The sequence below is a fragment of the Pelobates fuscus genome, chromosome 4 (assembly GCF_036172605.1).
Source record: "Pelobates fuscus isolate aPelFus1 chromosome 4, aPelFus1.pri, whole genome shotgun sequence".
NCBI classification, from domain to species: Eukaryota; Metazoa; Chordata; class Amphibia; order Anura; family Pelobatidae; genus Pelobates; species Pelobates fuscus.
In genome coordinates, this window is record NC_086320.1 from 202,095,741 (window position 1) to 202,118,580 (window position 22,840).

The window sequence follows — 22,840 nt, forward strand, 5'->3', positions numbered from 1 at the left end:
TGTATTAGGGTTTATTCCTACAACATAGAGGGAGAAGAGGCTGAAGATGTATTCATAGTAACATGCTCCGTAAGATCTTTAGAAATAGGTTCCGTAATGGCATGACTATGTAAAGGAAGCAGGTTGAGTCTCTGCATCCAAGGTTGTTCTAAATGGAGAATAGTCAGAGTCAACATATCAGCATGGTCTGACCATGATATAGTACCTGTTAGAGAAACCCAAGAAGATGTCTGAGATATTAGAAGATGGTAATTTGAAATATCTAGGAGGCTTGAAGTGGACAAAAAAAGTGGCAAATAATATACCAGAACGAGATGAAAGAGAAGTCACCACTTCTGACCACTGCTGGAACATGTACAGTATTATAATGAATATAACAGGATCAGTATGAAAAGTAATATCAGTTAGGGGGCAAATCCTTCATTTTGCTGATGGTAATTTAAAAGATTGTTTGACGAGAACACCTGGAAGATAAGGAGCTGCAGCAGCCTGGCAGACAGCACAGGGGGCGTGGCTTGGACGCCGGTCGGAGTGGCGGCGTGAACCAGGAGCTCCCTGCAGGTTCAACACCATTACCCGCCTCACCAGCCCCATACCGCACAACATGGGCAAAACAAATAAGCTGCAGCGGCCGCCAACACCCCGAGGGGGTCACAAGCGACGGGCATGCGCCAGTACCTCATGGCCCAGGCAGATCAGGCCTCCAGCGACTCTGAAGCCTCGGGCCTGACTCTCACAGGTACAACAAACACCCGACCTACCCCCATCCCAGCCGGACTGGGCATCCTTATTAATCAACCTACCCACGAAAACCGACCTTAAAGAGGCAAATGCCGCCCTCCATAAATCTATTACGGGGGAACTCCATGCCCTGAGGGAGGATATGCAGGGGATCCAACACAAATTAGCACAGTTGGATGCAGACTGCGACCATGTGACATCGGCGCAAAACGCCACCGCGGGCATCATGCAGCGGCAAGAAGTACAGCTACGCCAAATGGCCCTCCACCTGGAGGATTTAGACAACCAGGGGAGGTGGCAGAATCTCAGAATCTGAGGCCTACCTGAGGAATTAGACCAGACCACCCCAATACGTGACACCCTCACAGAAATCTTCAACTCCCTTCTACAAAGGCCGAACACAACACCTATCGAATTCGTTAGGGCACACAGGGCCCTCAGACCCAGAGGCCCGCCGGAGTCCCCTCCAAGGGACGTAGTGTGCTGCTTAATGCACTTTCAAGTGAATGAAGACATTCTGAAGAGCGCCAGGGATAAAAGACAAATCCTCCACAATGGCGCTGAAATACAGCTGTACCCGGACTTATCTCCAGCGACACTAGCATACCGCCGGGCCATGCGCCCTCTCACACGCATACTACAGACCAACAAGATCAGGTATCGATGGAGCTTCCCCACCGGAGTACAAATCACCACAAGCACTGGCTCCTTCATAGTGAAGAACGAAGGAGATTTAAGGGACATTGTAAGGGAACTACAACTACCACATATACAACTGTCATGGCAGGATCCGATGACCTTCTACACGCTCACACCCGAGGCACAACGCCAGACGCAGCAGCCCACCAGACCCAGAAGAATGAGACAGCAGACCACGCGCCCTACGGGCACAAACACGTAAAGGACCGTGCACTACCTGCCTTCCATCCCAGGGACCCACCTGGTACCGCCTGTGGCCTAGATAGACACTATCCTACCCGAACTATGAGACCAGAGACTCTGGACGCACCAAGTTGACCCCTCTGAATCGCAAGTATACCTCCCATGGGGAGACACGTCTAGCCACAATAGCAGAGAAGCACATTGGGGCGCACCAAAGGCACAGGCGCCCGACCCAGCGGAGCCCTGTAGCCTACTGGACTGATTATGAACTGCTAATAACACAAGGGGGGTGCAGGGGGGAATGGGGGTCACGCATAAATTGATCCTCTTCTTGTGACAAAGGGAACTAGGGGAAGCCCGTCCCCCCGGCTGGGCCCGGCCGCCAACATCCACCCACCCTGTGACGAACCTAGGGGAGCAGGCGGGGGGTGGCGCCGGCGGGGCACACCTGGGGTGGGGGCACCGGGTGAACAAAAGGAGACAGGGGGAGGCAGCTAAAGCCGGGACACTCAACCCAGACCCACCCATTGAGCAGCCACACACTACCTGGAACAGGGGGAGGGAGGCATGGACACATAAGGGACCACTAAAGTGGGCACACCCAGAACGACTATAGCGAGCCCAATGACTCTGGAAACCGCACACCTACATCTTGACCCCGACTAAGGGGTGCCCCCACATCTAGACAGGGATAGGGTACACAACTCGAAGGGACGAGGGACACAATTTCACATGCTAGACAGGCTGGCCAGCGGGAACCTGGGGAAATAAGGGAGGGGGCGGAATATGTACGGCCCTACAATGTGATTGAGCTGTCAGTTAATTGTTTTCACCTGTTGTGAAATGGAACTAAATGTTAATGTTGTTGTTTATGCTTTTCTATACTATTACAATCGGAAATGTTGTACACAAAGACGAAACACGCTTACCGGCTCTCGAGCCAGCACACCCAGAGGCGGGGAAGATTAACACATTCCCACTGAGTCATCACCTGGGAGCCACACAGGGATGACACGGGACCCGACATACCGCTAAGACACCGATACCGAGACACCCAACCAACGGCCAGTAGGAGAGACGTCACCTAGACGGCGAGCTACCCACGTGCACCACTGGTGGTGTTGCGGATTGCGACTCCCCGACGTCTACACCTAGCGGTCATGAGACCGTGACTCGACCACCGCAGGTCTCAGGGAACCTCCACAACTTCCACGGTACCTTAACCCCTCCACCCAACCCACCTCACCCTTTGACGCCCTGACCTCACATTGACTACGACACATGGGACACCCTGAGACCACCCATACCGCAGAGACTTTAGACACAGACACCCACACAGTACCTACTAATAGCGAACTGACCCGATGACATGACGCTGACCCCGCCCCTCTGCATATTATTACGATAAACGCAAAAGGTCTAAACAAACCGGAGAAGAGATCGGGAGCACTGAGAGACTTCCATAAACAAAAGGCCTCCATAGTCATGTTACAGGAAACACACTTTAAGAAAGGGGCCAGACCCAAATTGACTAACCAACACTACATGCAATGATACTACAGTGACTTCCAAGGGGGAAAGGCTAGGGGGACAGCAATACTTTTCCATAAGAGGGTGCCATTCCAGGAGGGGGGGATGCCTATCGGATGACGAAGGCAGATATCTCTTCCTCAAGGGGAAGATTGCAGATCGTCAGTACACATTCGCAACCATATACGCCCCTAACACACGGCACTATCGCTTCCTTAAACAGACACTTTGCAAACTCCAGGAGTTCAGGGAAGGGACCCTCATACTGGGGGGGGGACTTTAATGTTGCAATAGACCCATCATGGGACACTTCAACAGGCGCCTCCCATATCCCAAACCAACAACTCCAGAGCATTAAATCCCTACTCCGCAACCAACACCTGGTCGATTGCTGGAGAGCCCATCACCCAGACGTCAGAGACTTCACCTTCTTCTCCCACCCGCACAACTCATACTCCTGAATAGACCACATATACACCACACACTATGACCTCCCACTAGTGACCGACATAACAATCGGTATAGCCACGTAGTCAGATCACGCCCCAGTATCTCTTAAACTTAAATCACCGCTCTTTCGCCCCACGTCCCCGAAATGGAGACTCAACGAATACCTACTCTCCAACCCTGAGGTCACGACCCTCATAGGCGAGAAAATTAGGGAATACCTAACTACCAACACTGCGGTGCAGACATCCCCGACAATTCGGTGGGAAGCACACAAAAGCTTGATACGGGGTCACTATATACACAACAGGGGGCGAGACTAAAGAAACAAAATGAAGCCCGACTGGCAGGCCTCCTGGACGACATACACAAGACGGACGAACAAAACAAGCGAGACCCAGACCACACACACCAAGCCTGACTCCTGCAACTGAGGAGGGACCTAGCAACACTACTACACTCCAAACACCATAGGGACACACTCAGACATAAGGCCTTCTTCACCCTGCATGGGAACAAGAGTGGCAAGCTCCTTGCCACAATGCTGAAGAAACAGAGACAACACACATACATAGACAAGATTAGAGATAAACAGGAGACCCTACACCGTCTCCCGACTGATATCATGAGAACGATTTGCGCTTACTACACAGAGCTATACACACTCCCACAACCAAAAACTGGACTGGCGAAGGCACACCTCCGTACCTCGGTCCGAGAATACCTGACAAAGCACCCGATACCGACCCTAGACGCAGACATCACAGAACAAATCGACGAACCTTTCACAATTGAGGAACTAGCGCTGGCGGTCAAATTCACTAAACCAGGCAAAAGCCCAGGGCCGGACGGCCTACCGTCAAAATACTATAAAACCTATGCCGAGAACCTATACCCACCCATGAAGGAAGCATTCAACGCGATAAGAGACGGGAACCACATCCCCACACAAGCCCTAACAGCCCACATCACCATTATACCCAAAGACAGCAAAGACAGGGAACACTGCGGGAACTAAAGGCCAATTTTGCTTATTAATTGCGACATTAAGCTACTGGCCAAGATCCTGGCGACGCGTCTCACAAAACCTATCCGTCCCTGGTCCACCCTGACCAGGTGGGATTTGTGACGGGACGCGAGGCACGCGACAACACCATCAGGGCGCTCACCCTCATGCACGGAGGTGGGAACACAGGCGGAGGCCTTCTCTTGCTGTCCACGGACGCAGAGAAGGCCTTCGATAGAGTATGCTGGGTGTACCTCTTCGAAACGCTAGCTCACGTGGGGCTGGGACCTCACATACAACATTGGATAGAGGCGCTATACTGAGAACCAACAGCCCAGGTGTTGGTCAATGGGGCGTTAACTAACGCCTTTACCATACACAACGGCACGAGACAGGGGTGCCCCCTATCCCCGCTCCTGTTCGCTCTCGCCCTGGAACCGTTCCTCACACACATCCGACACAACCCAGACATAACCGGCCTAACGACAGGCCAAGTACACCACAAAGTAGCAGCGTACGCGGATGACCTTCTCTTTGTGGTGACCAACCCCGAAATCACCCTTCCGAACATCCAGAAAGACCTGCGGATATTTGGAGACATATCTAACCTGAAAATGAACTACAGTAAATCATACACATTCTTAACGTTAGCGTCCCCACCACGCGCGCGGACGCCCTACGGCATAGCTTCCCCTTTCAATGGGCCGAACACAAAATTAGATACTTAGGAATCTGGCTGACCAATCAGAGTAGAGACCTGTTTAGAGACAATTTTGACGACATACTACAAACGTTCCAAAAAGATCTGAGGGAATGGTCATACCCGCACATCTCGTGGCTTGGGAGAGTTCAGGTCATAAAAATTAACTTCCTCCCACGCCTGTTATACCTCCTCCAGGCAATTCCCATCGAGATTCCAGGCACCTTCTTTAACTCACTCAGAAAATAAATGACTAGATACGTATGGAACGGGGGGAGACCTAGGGTGAAATTCTCCACATTAACACGACCTAAAGACAGAGGGGGACTAGCCCTCCCAGACTTCCACCTGTACTACATGGCCACACACCTACAGAGAGTAATGGAATGGTCTAAGGACAGGGTGCGCAAACTATGGAAGGACTTCCCTGGGGCCGAGACACGGTCGAATGGGGCGAAATGTCCATATATACGAGACACACCCTGAGAGTGTGGAGGTGGGCCGCAAGGAAGGGGAACATGTCACCATACCCCTCCCCCTGCTACCATTGACGCTCAATGAGGACTTTCCCCCAGGACTAGACCCAAGAGCCCTCAAACACATCCCCACGCCTACACCACATCCTTCAAGGAGGGAAATGTAAAATGCTAACAGATATGCTAGGGGAAACACCCCCGACCTTCATGCACCACTTTCGATACGCCCAACTAACCAACTTTGTCCACTCCCTGCCACAGGGACCGGCACTCAGAGACCGGACCACAATAGAGGTGGTTAGCTCACATCCGGACCCACTCCCACATGGAGTGTCCTTCCTATACTCCATGCTACAATCAGAAACCCCATCCGAGACACCCCAATTCATGGGAAAATGGGAGGCCGCCCTCGGTAACACGCTTACAGAGGCAGAATGGGAATCCATCTGCTACCTCACACACCATTGCTCCACACACAGTAAAACACAGGAAACAGCTTATAAGCTGCTAACACACTGGTATAGGACACCACATCTCCTCCACCACGTAAACCCAGACCACTCCGGGCTATGCTGGAGATGCGAACGAGAAGTAGGCACTATGAAACACATTTGGTGGGATTGCGCTATGACCGGCGGCAGCGATGCTCCTGCACCACACAACAGTCCCCCACTCTAGGTACAAAAAGTCCATGACTATTAGAATACTTAATGTGGCCAAACGAGTGCTCCCCCATTCTGGAAACAAACCGTGACACCCCTGCTCTTGACCTGGTTTAGCCAAATGGAGGAACTCAGGACAGTAGAGGAGCTAATAATACAACTACGACCTACATGAGCATATGGACGCACTGGATCCTAGAGACAGCAAAGGAGGGATTCCAACTAGAACTCAGAACCGACTCTGACGATCACCACAACACAACACACACTACAGATGACAGAAGATGACCGACAGATGACAGGAACAGAACCTCCCCTTCCCCCCCCCCCCGACACTCCCCCCCCTTCCCTAACAAGCTGAGTTATACCACTGCCCGAACCCACTCTACCACACCCACCGCAACAAGGGATAGCCGTACCCCGAACGAAAACACTCATAGAACTACACGAACTCCCCCGATCTGTCGGGGATAACACCCTCACGACACACCCGACGAACGAAATAACCCCAGACGGGCCCAGACGCGACGCGACTAAAGTCGCAACCACCCACTCAGCAAGGGGGAACCTCATGCCCACAACACCAACACATCCCTAAATAAAAGTAATGAAAGAAAGTCCACCCGTGTAGAAGGGTCCAGAGGTTAGGATCCGTCTCACTGGTGGAGGTACACCTAGCTGGACACTCCAGAGGTGTCCTGGGGCATAACCCCTATTCCAAATAGAAGAAAGAAGAATACTCAAATAAGTTTGGAAGAAATCCAGACTTGTAGAGTATATACTGGAAAATAGAGGAGATTAATATGTGGTAGAATTAGTAAAGTAAATAATGTTATAGTGTAGAGTCTCTATAGTGCAATCAAGCCAAACTGGCTCACCTCTTAGATATCCTAGTCTTATAATGCTAACTACTAAAACTCATGAGTAGCTACCGACTAAAGACTTTAATAATCAGTATACATGGTCAAGTCTGGTGGCTCTGAAAAAAAACACAATAAAATAGGTATATAGCATTAACAGAACAGGTAGCTAGGAGACTGGTCACTAGACAGAACCTATATGGTTATTAGAGTACTGTGTAGCTAAATACTATGCTTGTAAATCCCTAGGTCTGTATCTGGACAGCCTAGAGACACATTGCTTAGCCTTACTTGGTATTTTTTTTTTACTTGTTTTTTGTGTTTTTTTTACACATTACCCTTAGGGTTGCCACCTTGCTGGTATTTTATGGTTTTTCAGGCTGCCTGGCCAGTGCCAGTATTGCAGTACAACCGGCAATACAAATGCTGGCATAGTTCTATGTATAAACAGAGATTACTCTCCAATACCAGCACCGGCCAGTAGGGGTCACTGTGTATGGAGAGAGGCAGGGATAGGAAAATACAGCATATCCCTCCCTGCCTCTCTCTACTCACTGATCCGCAGGGGAGCAGCTATACAGCACAGAGAGTTCATACAGCAGCTCCCAGTCTGCAGAGACAGACTACAGCTCAGGGAAGTGAGGGATGGGGTAAAGGCTGCAGGGAGACATGGGGACACTGAGACACTAGGGGACACAGGGAAACATGGGGACACTGGGAGACACTAGGGGACACTGGGTAAACTAGGTACACTGAGAGACCTGGGGACACTGGAAGATCAGGGGGCACTAGAGACATGGTGACACAGACACTAGGGGACGCTGTGAGACACTGGGAGACATGGGGACATTGAGACACTAGGGGACACACAGCAGGATCTTGATAGATGTAAGTATCTATAAGGGGTTCTGGGTCATATAGATGCTTACATCTATCAAGATCCTGCTGTTCCCCTACAAGTGGTATTTTATTTCCTTTTGGTTGGACTGTTACTGTGGACTTTTTATTCTATTTTTATCCCATTTTATTATGCATCTTCATATTTCCAGAGATACTAGTTTATTGGTGCAACCTTTATTGTAGTTTACTCTTTGTTTACATAACTGTTTAGGGTTTGTGAAGGAACCCTATTTTCTTAGGTGTGCTGCCTTGTTAATATTATCCTTTGTGGTTTTGTTAGCGCGGATCCTTTGTTTTATTATACATGGTGTAACTGAACCTCCATATTTGTTTGCTAAAATAGATGATTTTAAGTAGCCTTGTAAAATGTAAAACTATTTTATTTTGTGTGTGTGTGCTGTAACTTAATCTGTATTTTGTATGTATTTAGTTTTTTAAGGCATGCATGCTCAAGGTTTGCCCCCTTTTTTTCTATGTAGATTTGGAATCCAGACCAGAGTCCTATTGGGCTGAACACCACAGCCCTCCACCATAAGTACCCCTTTCGATTCGAGCAAAGGAAAGCATAAATTGAGCAGAATCTCTGACAGCAGTTTAAGCAGTAAGTATTGCAGTTAGCATGTTAGTCTCCCATGTTAAAATTAGTGTAGGACCCACCAATATTGGGGTACTGTGATGTCGTGGTAGGCTTAACACAATATAGCCATATGGTGTAATTGAACCCCCATTATTTGTTTGCTAAGACTGGCAAATTTCAGTAGCTTTGTAAAATTTTAAACTGTATTTTTATTCTTTATGCGTTCCATAGAGTGAATTTACTATACGTCCATTGTGTGCGCAAAACCTCCTTTCTTTTTATCCAATTCTGTATTTTTTGTGTATATGTGTGTGTGTGCTGTTCTTTCATCTGTATTTTGTATATAATTTGGACTATACTACAGCACAATTACTTAGAAATGCATGTTTTGGGTGTGCCCCGCATTCCCCTTTTTTATGTTTGCTATATAACGGAAACAATGACTCAAAACTAAGATTTAATTTGTTGATAATCTCAAAATGTTGGCTACTTAACATAGAGCATTGCACATTGCTTCTACTTAAAATGTCAACAAGGTCATATTTGGTTATGGTTAGGGTGTAGTATTTAGGAGTAGGTAGTTATGGTTAGGGTGTGGATGTTAGTGCTATGGGTTAGAGTTAGAGCAAACTTCATATTACAATTCCTTCTTGGGGTCATTGAACATTGTGTTGTTCGTTATCATGAACCAAAAACATTGCCTGTTTTTCAATTCTACATTCTATGCCAACTGCTCTTTCCTCAGTTGCTGTTTCAGTCTGGAGGTTTCTAATTCAGGCCAGAATTTCTGCTTTTTAGATTTTTCAGTGCTTGGTGTATTGTTGGTGTGAAAATATAGCTAGCAAGTACTTAAAAAGGATTGAGAACAATGGATATTATGATTTGTTTAAAGTTACAGTTTACTCACCTCCTCCATTTTTGTAGCAAAGGTAGGGAAATCTCCAAACATTGGCTAAATCCACTGCAAATCCAATAACAGATAGGAGAAAATCTATCTTCTTGTTCCATGTCTCTCTTTCTTCAGTCTGAGTGTTCGTTTGAGATGGATTAACCAATGCTGAATTAGTGAATTGGACCCCGTTTTGCTCTTTAACAAGAATGAGTTCCACCTCCTTGGGACCCATAGTATTGGAATCTTGAACAGGAGCAACCACTGAGGACATCTGTGCTACTGGCGGTCTGTTTTTGATCATTAGATGTCTGACAGTTCAAGGAAGATCCCAGTGGTGTAAAGGTAAACGAACCAGTTTAAAACTACAAAAAAATAAGATGGTTATTTAAAAGTGATAATCTTATCAGGGATTTAACATTTTTTAACATTTAAAATAAATATCTAATTTATTTACATTTTTTATGTGTATATAATTTGTTAATTAATAATTAATTATTTTATTTTATAATGCAATATATCATTTGTTATTTTAAATTCTTGATTGAACTTTTAAGTTATTAGGGTACAAAAGGGAGTACAGGCAAAGGAAACATGCATTGTCCAATATTACATTTGAGGTTAAAACACTGACATCACTCTGCTTTTTTCCTTTGCTCTTACACATCATTGGCCCATTTTGTAACATCTGCTGACTTCACATACAAAAAAAGAAAAAAAGTTTGCCACTTGAGTCTATATGAACATATAAAAGAAACTAGAACAGAAGGGGAGAATAAAATAAAATAAAGGGAGCGAGAAAGGGAAGGGGAAGAACCTGCAAAAGTGGTCAACGGAACAGCATTGCATCCAGAATGTGGACCGTTAAGCCTCCCAGCCATTTAGTCCTCCCATATGACCCAGTGGTTCTTGGCCCACAAATTAGAGAGTCTAGATTCCAGTACTAACCCCTCCCATGTTCCACACTGTGTGACCTCTTTGACAACCACTTCCATATTGTGTTGTATAGCTGGAGACAAGATTTAATGATAGTCTTTGATATTTGTGACTCCTAAACCTCCACTTTTAATGGACCTGTATAAACACAGACCTCGGCATACAGGAGTGGGTTCTGAACAAACTGTGTTTTCTAGTCATATGCATAATCTTGCTTTAAGATAATTCATTATTCCTCCTGTAATGCAATAGGTGATGCCTGGGTTTTGGGGGGTGTTGAGAGCATAGTAAGGATAGGGGTCCAAATGTATTAAGTAAATCATGAAGGACTGGTAAGGATTTTGTGTGAACCCCAAATAAGTTTAGGAAATATGGTCTATCCTTAAATGTTATACTAGACATGTCCTTGTGAGCCCAAAGAGCAATTGCCAGTGGTTCTAGTGCCAAAACAAACAATACGGGGACAGGGGGCATCTCTGTCTAGTATGAGGTAAACCCAACGTAGAAAACTCTTGCAGAGAGAGCAGAGTAAAGGGCCACAATTGCTGTACTACCTCAGTCATGTAATGTCAGTGGAACTTATCAAAATTCATCAGATAATAAACATATAGACAGCTTCTTGGACTGTTACTCATTCTATAAATTGTATCATCATGTTTCCAGATCAAAATGCAATATCTTGATGTTTTTTTAGCATTGTTATTGATGCCATTCACTATTGACAATTAAATATATAATCTCTTCTCAAATATGCGCCTATCCAAATAGCCTTATTTCCCTTGAAATCAAGTTCTACTATACACTGTTTTTTCATTACCTATTCTAATTCAATGTGAATTTCTAGTTTTCACTATGCCTATCTTGGAATGTTTTCATAACAGTATTGAATCATTTGGAAAGCTTATTAAGGGAGGCCTTCATGAGATATAGGTATATAAACCTCTTAAAGAAACCACAGATTTTCAAGCTCCCCATTGGGTAATTAGCAGAGTGGTTCCTTTCTGAAAGTTTATATTTTATTTACTTTCAAGTATAAAGTAATACAGAGAATATATATGTTGAGTAATAGTCTGTGTAACAATGCTTGAATTAAACAGTGGACTGAAGGTTGTGTTTAGATACTCACATTAATGGTGTAAATATACACTATGCCAAGAGAGGCTATAGTTATCCCCTAAAAATGTGTTCTTTTATAGCTGATTAGGAGAGATTCTTAGCCGATGCATGAATTAATGACAAAATTTAGAATGTTCACAACCTACTGTCTAAATATTATTTAATTTGAAAATTAGTTAAATTAAGGCATGGCATGTAGGGGTAACACATTAATGTACAGCATGCAAATACTGATAGAACGTCCCTACGTGGCTTAATAGAAATCATATGTCAAAGAAACACCCGCACTCCTTTGTACAATGCAAATCACATTTTATAGCATAATAAAAAAAATTGCACAATATATTTATTTTATCAGTCAAAAGAGGACAGATAAATCACATAACGTTTCAGCACAAATGGGCTTTATCAACGGTGAGAAATTTGAATTGCATTGTACATAGGAGTGCAGGTATTTCTTTAATTTGAAAATTAATCCACAAAATAATCCAGGCAAACAAAGTGGTATGCGAACTTTGCAACTGCGTACATAGAAGGGTCAGAATTAATATATAGAATAAACTATGTAAATTAAAATAAATTGCAACTAGAACTAAAATGTATAAAAACAGCCCAGACAAAAAAAAAGGTTATGATAATCTTGTTGCAGGGGTACCTAGTTAATATCTCACCTACAGACACAAACTGGGTTAATTATGCCAAACCCTGTTGATTAAGCATTTTTGTTACTCATGCAATGCCTGATGAGTTCCTGAAGGGAAGTATTTCCATTAGCAAAAATATGTTTTAGTTTAGTCTAATTGGACTGTAAAGTACTACCAGCAACCTCTAATTAGATTTCAGCTATATCATTATCTTGGTTATCCTAGTACATGCACAATACATACCTTCCATAGCATCAACATGCTATTCATGCTATTAAATGTTAATAATAATGATATCAAGGTATGTAACAGTAAAGGTTAATTTAGTTTTTTTTTTTTTTTAATTGAATTTATTGATTTTTAAATAGCAGAAGGAATGGAAGGGTACAGAAAACAAGAAGCGTGTTAAAGGTTACATCACAGGGGACACGGTACATCGAGAGAACATTCATTTCATCTACTGTATACCTCCTATTTTCTTCAGTGGGGCAGTTAACTGATTTCCAGTTTATTGCGATAAAGGCTCTAGCTGCTAATATCACTTGTGTGGCCAGCGCCTTCTCTGGCATTGTCCAGTTGGTGGGAAAATCTGTAATAAATGTTTAGGCCAGCGGTTCCCAAAGTGTGGGTCGCGACCCACTGGTGGGTCGCAGGGCGATTCCCAGTGGGTCGCGCTGACCCACACATCCAGGGCCGCCGGCTAGTCAGGCAGACTGACACCAGGAGGGAGCCCGGCGGCTTGCCCTGTATGCCGCCGGGCTCCCTCCAGTCAGTCTGCCCAGCAGCTCCGGTCTGCAGCTCCGCCGGGTGCAGAGCTGCAGACCGTGTGATAGGAGTCTCGCGAGCTCCCAGAGCGTTACCATGGCAACACTCAGAGCTCGCGAGGCTTTTATTACACGGCCTGCAGCTCAGCACCCGGCGGAGCCGAGACAGGAGAGTTACCCCACCGGACCACCAGGGAGACACTGGACCACCAGGGAGACACTAGACCACCAGGGAGACACTAGACCACCAGGGATGTCTAATGAAGGTAGGGCACAGAGCCCAAACAATGCCCCCCACCCTAATGTAACCCCTTCTCTGCCCCCCCACTCCAATGTAACCCCTTCTCTGCCCCCCCACTCCAATGTAACCCCTTCTTTGCCTGCCCCCCCTACAGCAATGTAACCCCTTCTCTGCCCCCCACTCCAATGTAACCCCTTCTCTGCCCCCCACTCCAATGTAACCCCTTCTCTGCCCCCCACTCCAATGTAACCCCTTCTCTGCCCCCCACTCCAATGTAACCCCTTCTCTGCCCCCCACTCCAATGTAACCCCTTCTCTGCCCCCCCACTCCAATGTAACCCCTTCTCTGCCCCCCCACTCCAATGTAACCCCTTCTCTGCCCCCCCACTCCAATGTAACCCCTTCTCTGCCCCCCCCACTCCAATGTAACCCCTTCTCTGCCCCCCCCACTCCAATGTAACCCCTTCTCTGCCCCCCACTCCAATGTAACCCTTTCTCTGCCCCCCCACTCCAATGTAACCCTTTCTCTGCCCCCCCACTCCAATGTAACCCATCTCTCTGCCTGCCCCCCACCCCAATGTAACCCCTTCTCTGCCTGCCCCCTACCCCAATGTAACCCCTTCTCTACCCCCCCCACTCCAATGTAACCCCTTCTCTGCCCCCCCACTCCAATGTAACCCCTTCTCTGCCCCCCCACTCCAATGTAACCCCTTCTCTGCCCCCCCACTCCAATGTAACCCCTTCTCTGCCCCCCCACTCCAATGTAACCCCATCTCTGCCCCCCCACTCCAATGTAACCCCTTCTCTGCCCCCCCACTCCAATGTAACCCCTTCTCTGCCCCCCCACTCCAATGTAACCCCTTCTCTGCCCCCCCACTCCAATGTAACCCCTTCTCTGCCCCCCCACTCCAATGTAACCCCTTCTCTGCCCCCCACTCCAATGTAACCCCTTCTCTGCCCCCCACTCCAATGTAACCCCTTCTCTGCCCCCCACTCCAATGTAACCCCTTCTCTGCCCCCCCACTCCAATGTAACCCCTTCTCTGCCTGCCCCCCACCCCAATGTAACCCCTTCTCTGCCTGCCCCCCACCCCAATGTAACCCCTTCTCTGCCTGCCCCCCACCCCAATGTAACCCCTTCTTTGCCCCCCACTCCAATGTAACCCCTTCTCTGCCCCCCCACTCCAATGTAACCCCTTCTCTGCCTGCCCCCCACCCCAATGTAACCCCTTCTCTGCCTGCCCCCCACCCCAATGTAACCCCTTCTCTGCCTGCCCCCCACCCCAATGTAACCCCTTCTTTGCCTGCCCCCCCTACAGCAATGTAACCCCTTCTCTGCCCCCCACTCCAATGTAACCCCTTCTCTGCCCCCCCCACTCCAATGTAACCCCTTCTCTGCCCCCCCCCCCACTCCAATGTAACCCCTTCTCTGCCTGCCCCCCACCCCAATGTAACCCCTTCTCTGCCTGCCCCCCACCCCAATGTAACCCCTTCTCTGCCCCCCACTCCAATGTAACCCCTTCTCTGCCCCCCCACTCCAATGTAACCCCTTCTCTGCCTGCCCCCCACCCCAATGTAACCCCTTCTCTGCCTGCCCCCCACCCCAATGTAACCCCTTCTCTGCCTGCCCCCCACCCCAATGTAACCCCTTCTTTGCCTGCCCCCCCTACAGCAATGTAACCCCTTCTCTGCCCCCCACTCCAATGTAACCCCTTCTCTGCCCCCCCCACTCCAATGTAACCCCTTCTCTGCCCCCCCCCCCACTCCAATGTAACCCCTTCTCTGCCCCCCCACTCCAATGTAACCCCTTCTCTGCCCCCCACCCCAATGTAACCCCTTCTCTGCCCCCCCCACCACTCCAATGTAACCCCTTCTCTGCCCCCCACTCCAATGTAACCCCTTCTCTGCCCCCCACCCCAATGTAACCCCTTCTCTGCCCCCCACTCCAATGTAACCCCTTCTCTGCCCCCCCACTCCAATGTAACCCCTTCTCTGCCTGCCCCCCACCCCAATGTAACCCCTTCTCTGCCTGCCCCCCCCACCCCAATGTAACCCCTTCTCTGCCTGCCCCCTACCCCAATGTAACCCCTTCTCTGCCCCCCCACTCCAATGTAACCCCTTCTCTGCCCCCCCACTCCAATGTAACCCCTCCTCTGCCCCCCCCTCCAATGTAACCCCTTCTCTGCCTGCCCCTCACCCCAATGTAACCCCTTCTCTGCCTGCCCTCCCCCACTGCAACCCCTTCTCTGCCTGCCCTCCTCCCCCCCACTGTAACCCCTTCTCTGCCTGCCCTCCCCCCACTGTAACCCCATCTCTGCCTGCCCCCCCAATGTAACCCCTTTTCTGTTTGCCCCCCTCCCCCTGTAACCACTTCTCTGCCTGCCCTCCACCCCCCACTGTAACCCCTTCTCTGCCTGCCCCTCTCCCCCCCGTAACCCCTTCTCTGCCTACCCTCCCCCCAACTGCAACCCCTTCTCTGCCTGCCCCCCTCCCCCCACTGTAACGCCTTCTCTGCCTGCCCCTCTCCCCACACTGTAACCTTTTCTCCCCCTGCCCCCCACTGTCGCCTTTTCTCCCCCTGCCCCCCCCCACACTGTAACCCTTTCTCCCCCTGCCTGCCTACTGTAACCCTTTCTCCCCCTGCCTGCCTACTGTAACCCTTTCTCCCCCTGCCCGCCCACTGTAACCCTTTCTCCCCCTGCCCGCCCACTGTAACCCTTTCTCCCCCTGCCCCCCACACTGTTACCCTTTCTCCCCCTGCCCCCCACACTGTTACCCTTTCTCCCCCTGCCCCCCACACTGTTACCCTTTCTCCCCCTGCCCCCCACACTGTTACCCTTTCTCCCCCTGCCCCCCACACTGTTACCCTTTCTCCCCCTGCCCCCCACACTGTTACCCTTTCTCCCCCTGCCCCCCACACTGTTACCCTTTCTCCCCCTGCCCCCCACACTGTTACCCTTTCTCCCCCTGCCCCCCACACTGTTACCCTTTCTCCCCCTGCCCCCCACACTGTTACCCTTTCTCCCCCTGCCCCCCACACTGTTACCCTTTCTCCCCCTGCCCCCCACACTGTTACCAGTACACACACTCCCTCCCACACTGTCACCCTCACCTCCTGTCTCTGTGTGTCCTTTTGTGTCAGGGTGTGTGTGTATTTGTGTGTCTGTGTGTATCTGTGTACATGAGTGTCTGTGTATCTGTGTGTGGGAAACCAATTGTCATTGTGTGTATTGCTGTGTATTTGTGTGTCTGTGTGTGTGTGTGTGTGTATACACTGCACACATACTCCATACAAAAAAACATGCTTACATTGAAACACATTGTGTATATGTATATTTTATAAACACAATATACACACACACCATCCACTACACACGCACACGCACACACTGCAATCAAACGCAAACATTACATACAAACACACCCCTGCATTAAAACACTAAAATGATCTACAAACACCCCTTCATTCAAACACCAACACTACACACAAAAAGCACACCTGCATTTAAAGTCCTACACTACATTTACAAACACCCCTGCATTCAGATGCAAACATTACAAACAAGTACACCACTACATTCCAATAGCAACAGTACATACAAATACACTCATACATGCACACATATACTTAATACAAAAACATGCTTACATTCAAACACTGCTCACAAATATAACCCTGCAATGATGTGCAAATGGTAGATCTCCATCTGGCATATTATTGCTGAAGTTCTCCGACAGATGGAGATCTACCTTTTGGCCACACTTTCACTAGATGGGGGCCCAGAAAACATACTTGCACCACGGTCCTCTCTACATTAGTTCCACCACTAGGATAATCAATGTGAGGTGCCTGGATGAAAGAGCAGGACAACAACATTTCTGATTCCGAGTCTGTGAGTAAGCAGTTGTATGTCTCTAAAACTGATTGCCTTGATGTGTAAAGTTTCTGCGTCTAAAACTGCCATGATATATCAAAATTATGCCTCTAAAACTGCCATGGTATGCCAATTTTATGCATCTAAAGCTGATTGCCATGGTGTGCCAATTTTATGCATCTGACTGTTTGCCATGGTGTGCCAATTGAATGCTTCTGAAGCTGATTGGCATGATGTGCCAAGTTTATGCATCTAAAAGTGATTGCAATGATATACCAAGTTTATGCATCTAAAGCTGATTGCCATGGTGTGCCAATTTTATGCATCTGACTGTTTTCAATGGTGTGTCAATTGAATGCTTCTGAAACTGATTGCCATGATGTGCCAAGTTTATGCATCTAAAAGTGATTGTCATGATATGCCAAGTTTATGCATCTAAAGCTGATTGCCATGGTGTGCCAAGTTTATGTATTTAAAGCTGTCATGATGTTCCAATTGTATGCCTCTAAAACTGATTGCCATGATGTACCAATTTTATGCATCTAAAACTGATTGCAATGGTATGCCAATTGTATGCATCTAAAGCAAATTGCCATGGTGTGCCAATTGTATGCATCTAAAGCGGATTGCTATAGTTTGCCAATTATATGCTTCTAAAGCGGATTGCCATGGTGTGCCAATTGTATGCCTCTGAAGCTGATTGCCATGGTGTACCAATTTTATGCATCTAAAGCTGATTGCAATGGTATGCCAATTGTATGCATCTAAAGCGAATTGCCATGGTGTGCCAATTGTATGCATCTAAAGCGGATTTCCACGGTGTGCCAATTGTATGCATCTAAAGCGGATTGCCATGGTGTGCCAATTGTATGCATCTAAAGCGGATTGCTATAGTTTGCCAATTGTATGCCTCTAAAGCGGTTTGCCATGGTGTTCACTTTTTAAAATACGCATTAAAAGCAAGTGGGTCCCGAAAAATTACCATTTTGAAAAAGTTTGGGAAGCCCTGGTTTAGGCGATACACATTTACTGTGGAGCTTACCTTTTTGATCAGGAAACCAACATAACTGTTGCTAATAAATACTTGGATTTGGACAAGTTGTATCCATGCTCTTCATGCAGTTACAGCAATTATATACATTATTGCAACATTAATAAGTTACATTACATAGCCCTTGCAAACTCATAGACCGCACTATTTAATGAAACCTTAGAATTCATAGCAAACAGACATTCTGTCTAAGGAAATTGTGTATTGGTTTAATACTCTTTAAGTTTTATATATTATCTCTTCCTAATTCCCTTATCACACGTTTAGGTTTTTGTAAGCATTTTCTGTGTCTACACTTTCTAATTATTTTTTATTTTTATCTATTCTATTATTATTAAAAGTTATGTTTTAAAATTATCCTAGCATTTCTCTCCTTTTCTACTCATATTCCATTATCAGGGTTAACCCCTTCACTATCCTAACGATCTATTCTATACTAAGCTTCCACTCTATTTCATTTTGTATACCCATCACAGACAGGACTCAAACTCGGCCGGAAGGATGATACCAACGTTGTTAAGTAGCTTATTAACACCCAACCACAACGGTTGAATAAGGTCACATCCCCACCATATGTGCAGCATCTCCAGCACCAATCAGGAGTATTTGGGTATATTTTATTGAGCCTATTTGGCGTCAGGTACCATCGGTACATTAGTTTTCTATAGGCCTCTACATTAGAGTAGCACACTGTATGTTCAACCAATGCACTGACCAAAGCGAGCCATTTGTGAGACTTCAGAGTCTTCCCACTTTCGCTTTCCCAATGGGACATAAACGATAGACATGGGGAATCTTGGTGGTTTCCAAGAGCCTTGTAACACACAGAGTAACTTGGGTCTTTTTGGGGGTTTTTTCCAACAAGTCTGGAGAGGATCGCATTTCTTTCCTTTGTGCCCACCCATGCTCTCAGTAGCTCTATCTACGTAAGCTAGTAATACACGCTTAATTTGGAGGTAAGGAAAGGTATATTTAGGGGATAGGTTGTACATCTGTTGTAACTCTGCAAAAGGAGTGACCCCATTGCCCGTAAGGAGCTGGGAAATTTTAGTTATGCCTTCCTCTCCCCATGAAGTTCCTGGGAGCCATAGAAGAACTGTGGACAGTGTTTGTAATGGAGCCAGTCTATGGAACATGAGAGGATTAGGTTGGATGGCTCAAAACTTATCCTAAATGAAGATGGTCATTTCCGTGGTGTGAAAAAGGGTATGTGCCTTTCCTCACTTGGATGGGGGGGGGGCACATATAATCCAGGAGGGTATCATTAGACCATTGTGTGCGTTCCATGTCAACCCAAAGTAATTGCCCTTTATCTGCATGAAGATTTACCTCGCGGGACAACAGGGCCACTAATCTATGGGTTGCCACATGAGGTACACCCATTCCTCCCATGTTGAAAGGTCTGTATAGGGTATGTTTTGCTATTCTTGCTCTCTTGTTCTCCCAAATAAAGCTATTGATTATGGATTGAGCCTTTTTACAAAAAGCCAGTGGGATATCTATAGGTAACATTCGGAATTGATAGAGTAGATTTTGCAAGGCCATCATTTTCATAGCATTGATTTGCCCTGTCCACGAGAGCATTGTGCCTTTCCATGAGTTCAGATCCCTGCAAATTGTCTCTAGAATTGGCACATGATTTAATTTGTATAGGGAATGTACCGATTTGGCAACTCGCACTCCCAAATAGGTTACCGACTCCTTCCTCTAATCAAAGTTAAAAGCCTTTCGCAATGCCTCTATTCTTTTCTGAGGAATATTAATCGGCAAGAGCTGAAATTTTCCAGGACAGGCATGAGATTTGAAAGCGATATGTTCGGTTGTGTTAACAATATGTCGTCAGCGAACATCAATAATTTATATTCGTGTTCTTTGACAGTGACTCCATGAATGTTTGGGTTTTGCCTGATGGCCTGAGCTAGAGGTTCTAAGCAGAGGATAAAAAGCAGAGGGGACAGAGGGCACCCCTGTCTCTTTCCGTTCATGATTGGGAAGGGAGGGGATATAAATCCTGCATTGGTAACGCTAGCTTCTGGGGAGATATATAGAGCCATGATCGCCGTTATGAACGAAGAAGGGAAGCTACATTTTTCTAAAGCAGATTTCATATATAGCCAATTGAGCCTATCCAAGGCTTTTTCTGTGTCCAATGCCAGCAACAGATCCCCCACTTTGTTGGTATTGATATCCTCCAGGACATTCAGAAGAAGTCTAGAATTATCCAAGCCCTGTCTGCCCCGGATAAAGCCTGATAGGTTATAATGAATCAGATTGGGGAGCAAGTTTTTGAGTCTGGTCACAAGGATTTTAGCGTAGAGTTTGGTATCTATATTTAATAGGGATATCAGACGGAAGTTAGCACACACAGCAGGCCTTTTACCCAGTTTAGGCAATGTGTAAATGTGGGCGTGCAGCATTTCGCCTGGTAACTTGCCCTGTATAAAATCTAGGTTAAATACAGAGACTAGGTGGGGGGTAATGACATTTTCAAAAGTTTTGTAGTAGATGGAGGAGAGACCATCTGGCCCTGGCGATTTCACATTAGGTAATAGTTTAATCAGGTGAATAACTTCCTCCCCTGAGATCGGCTTAATCAGATCGGGGATCTTTTCAGTGGGCAGAGATTGCAGCTGGACTTTTCCTAGGAACTCATCTATCTGTCTTTGTGTAGGTTGGGATGTCAGGCCATCTTCCTTGAGATTGTATAGTTTATGGTAAAATTGAGCAAATTCCTGTACTATCCTATCGGGATTTACAATTTTTTGACCCAATGGGTTAAGGATACATGCTATTTTAGTTGCTAGACTCCGTTTTTTAAGTCTAGATGCTAATAATTTCCCTGCACTGATGCCCTGTGCATGAAATTTCGCTTTAAGTCGTCTTAAGAAAAAATTGGTTTTCGCCACCTCAAGTTCTTGTAATTGCGTTCTTAGTTCTTTATAATCCTGAAGATGTGTCTCTGAGGGTGTTTGTTTATTGAATGTATTCAATTTCGTGAGGCGGTTAGTGATGTTTAAATATTTGGCCAGACATGCTGCTTTAACTCTACTAGCGTGTTTAATCAATACTCCCCTTATATATGCCTTGTGGGCTAGCCATGTAGCTTCTATCAACGTGTCCGGGTGGGAATTGATTTCAAAGTAAGAAACCAGTTCTTTACGGAGGTCCTCCAATATCTGGGGTCAGTAGCAGATTCTCATTAAGACGCCAGGTTCCCCTCTCCTTAGCAGGAAATTGTTCATTTAGGTGGAGTACAATCAGAGCATGGTCCAACCACGTTATAAGACCTACAGTTGTGTGGACTATGTTGCTGATCAGGGAGGTGGGTATTAAAAATCGGTCTATTCAGGAGTACGAGTTGTGTGCCAATGAGTGAAATGTAAAGTCTTTTTCTTGAGGGCGTGTCACTCTCCATGGGTCTATGAAATTCTGTTCAGGAGGATTTGATTAAGATGTCTTGTAGCCGTCTGCCAGCCTGCCTGCCAGCCACAGTAGAGGCTGTCATCGTGGCTGATGAGAATGTATGGAGTTCAGTGTCTAATATGAAATTTGTGTCTCCTCCTACCACAACTTCCCCCAGTCTCCACTTGTCCAGTTTGTGAAAAATATTTTTTAAGAAAAGTTTATTGTTCTGTATTAGGGCTGTATAGATTAAAGTGCATTGGGGCATTATTCAGCAGGCATTGAAAAATTTAATATCTTCCTTGTTTGTCTGTATGTTTTTTCACCTGTTCGAACGCCGCATCTTTACCAATAAGAATCAATACTTCTTCTTAGAGAAGCAAGAGTGAAAATTTAATGGGTATAGGGGAGAATTTAATTTAGGCCTCTTACCCCATTGAAAATGGGATTCCTGAAAAAATGCGATTTGGGCTTTTTGCCTTTTTCACTTCCAAGAGTGCTAGCCTCCTTTTATTTGGGGAGTGAGTCCCTTAGTATTCAGTGATAGAAATGTCAACACCATTGTATCACATGTATCCTAATTAGCTATCCATTACATCTGAATACAGATCTGTGGACTTTCATGGTATCACTAGCTTTCTTGCTAACCAATAGATGCCAAACCAGGGATATTGAGGTCTGGGGTATCAGTCCCTCGCCCTCCTCCCTTCCCTCTCCACAACATACATCGGTGCTTTAAGCCATCCCGAGTGCAAGCACAGTGGTTCGCTCAGAAGAAAACATAGAAAAGAAAATAGATAGAAAAACCTAGAAGTGAAACAAACAGAGAAACTTATATACAGTTGCCTGATGGTCATGTGATGGACACATGATAGGCAAGTAGTAGAAGTTGCACATACCGCATACATCACTTTGACCTGGACTGGGCCATTGGGGGGTGGATGTGATGGAAAGTACCATCTTGTGTATTTGTCATGTCATGTGGGACTGTCCTTTACCAGTTCTCTAAGACAGGATGTAGTTACAGTTGCTTATAGATAAAGAGAACACACATTATGCGTTATGGCTATGCAAATTATACAGATTACTTCAATTTCTGCAGTTTTCGTCTGGGCACATATGCATTTTAACAATATCAGCATA

General features: G+C 46.4%; 2 protein-coding genes across 2 annotated transcripts in view; both read right to left on the minus strand.

The window, feature by feature from the left end:
- OTULINL (OTU deubiquitinase with linear linkage specificity like) overlaps positions 1-22,840 on the minus strand; it is a 394,233-nt gene that overhangs the window by 287,649 nt on the left and 83,744 nt on the right. The gene's annotated exons all lie outside the window — the stretch shown is intronic.
- SLC6A3 (solute carrier family 6 member 3) overlaps positions 1-22,840 on the minus strand; it is a 162,540-nt gene that overhangs the window by 123,688 nt on the left and 16,012 nt on the right. The window contains exon 2 of the mRNA XM_063450566.1: positions 9,689-10,035. Within this exon, the coding sequence (XP_063306636.1) occupies positions 9,689-9,974 (286 nt within the window). The 5' untranslated portion in view covers positions 9,975-10,035. The remainder of the gene's footprint in view (positions 1-9,688; positions 10,036-22,840) is intronic.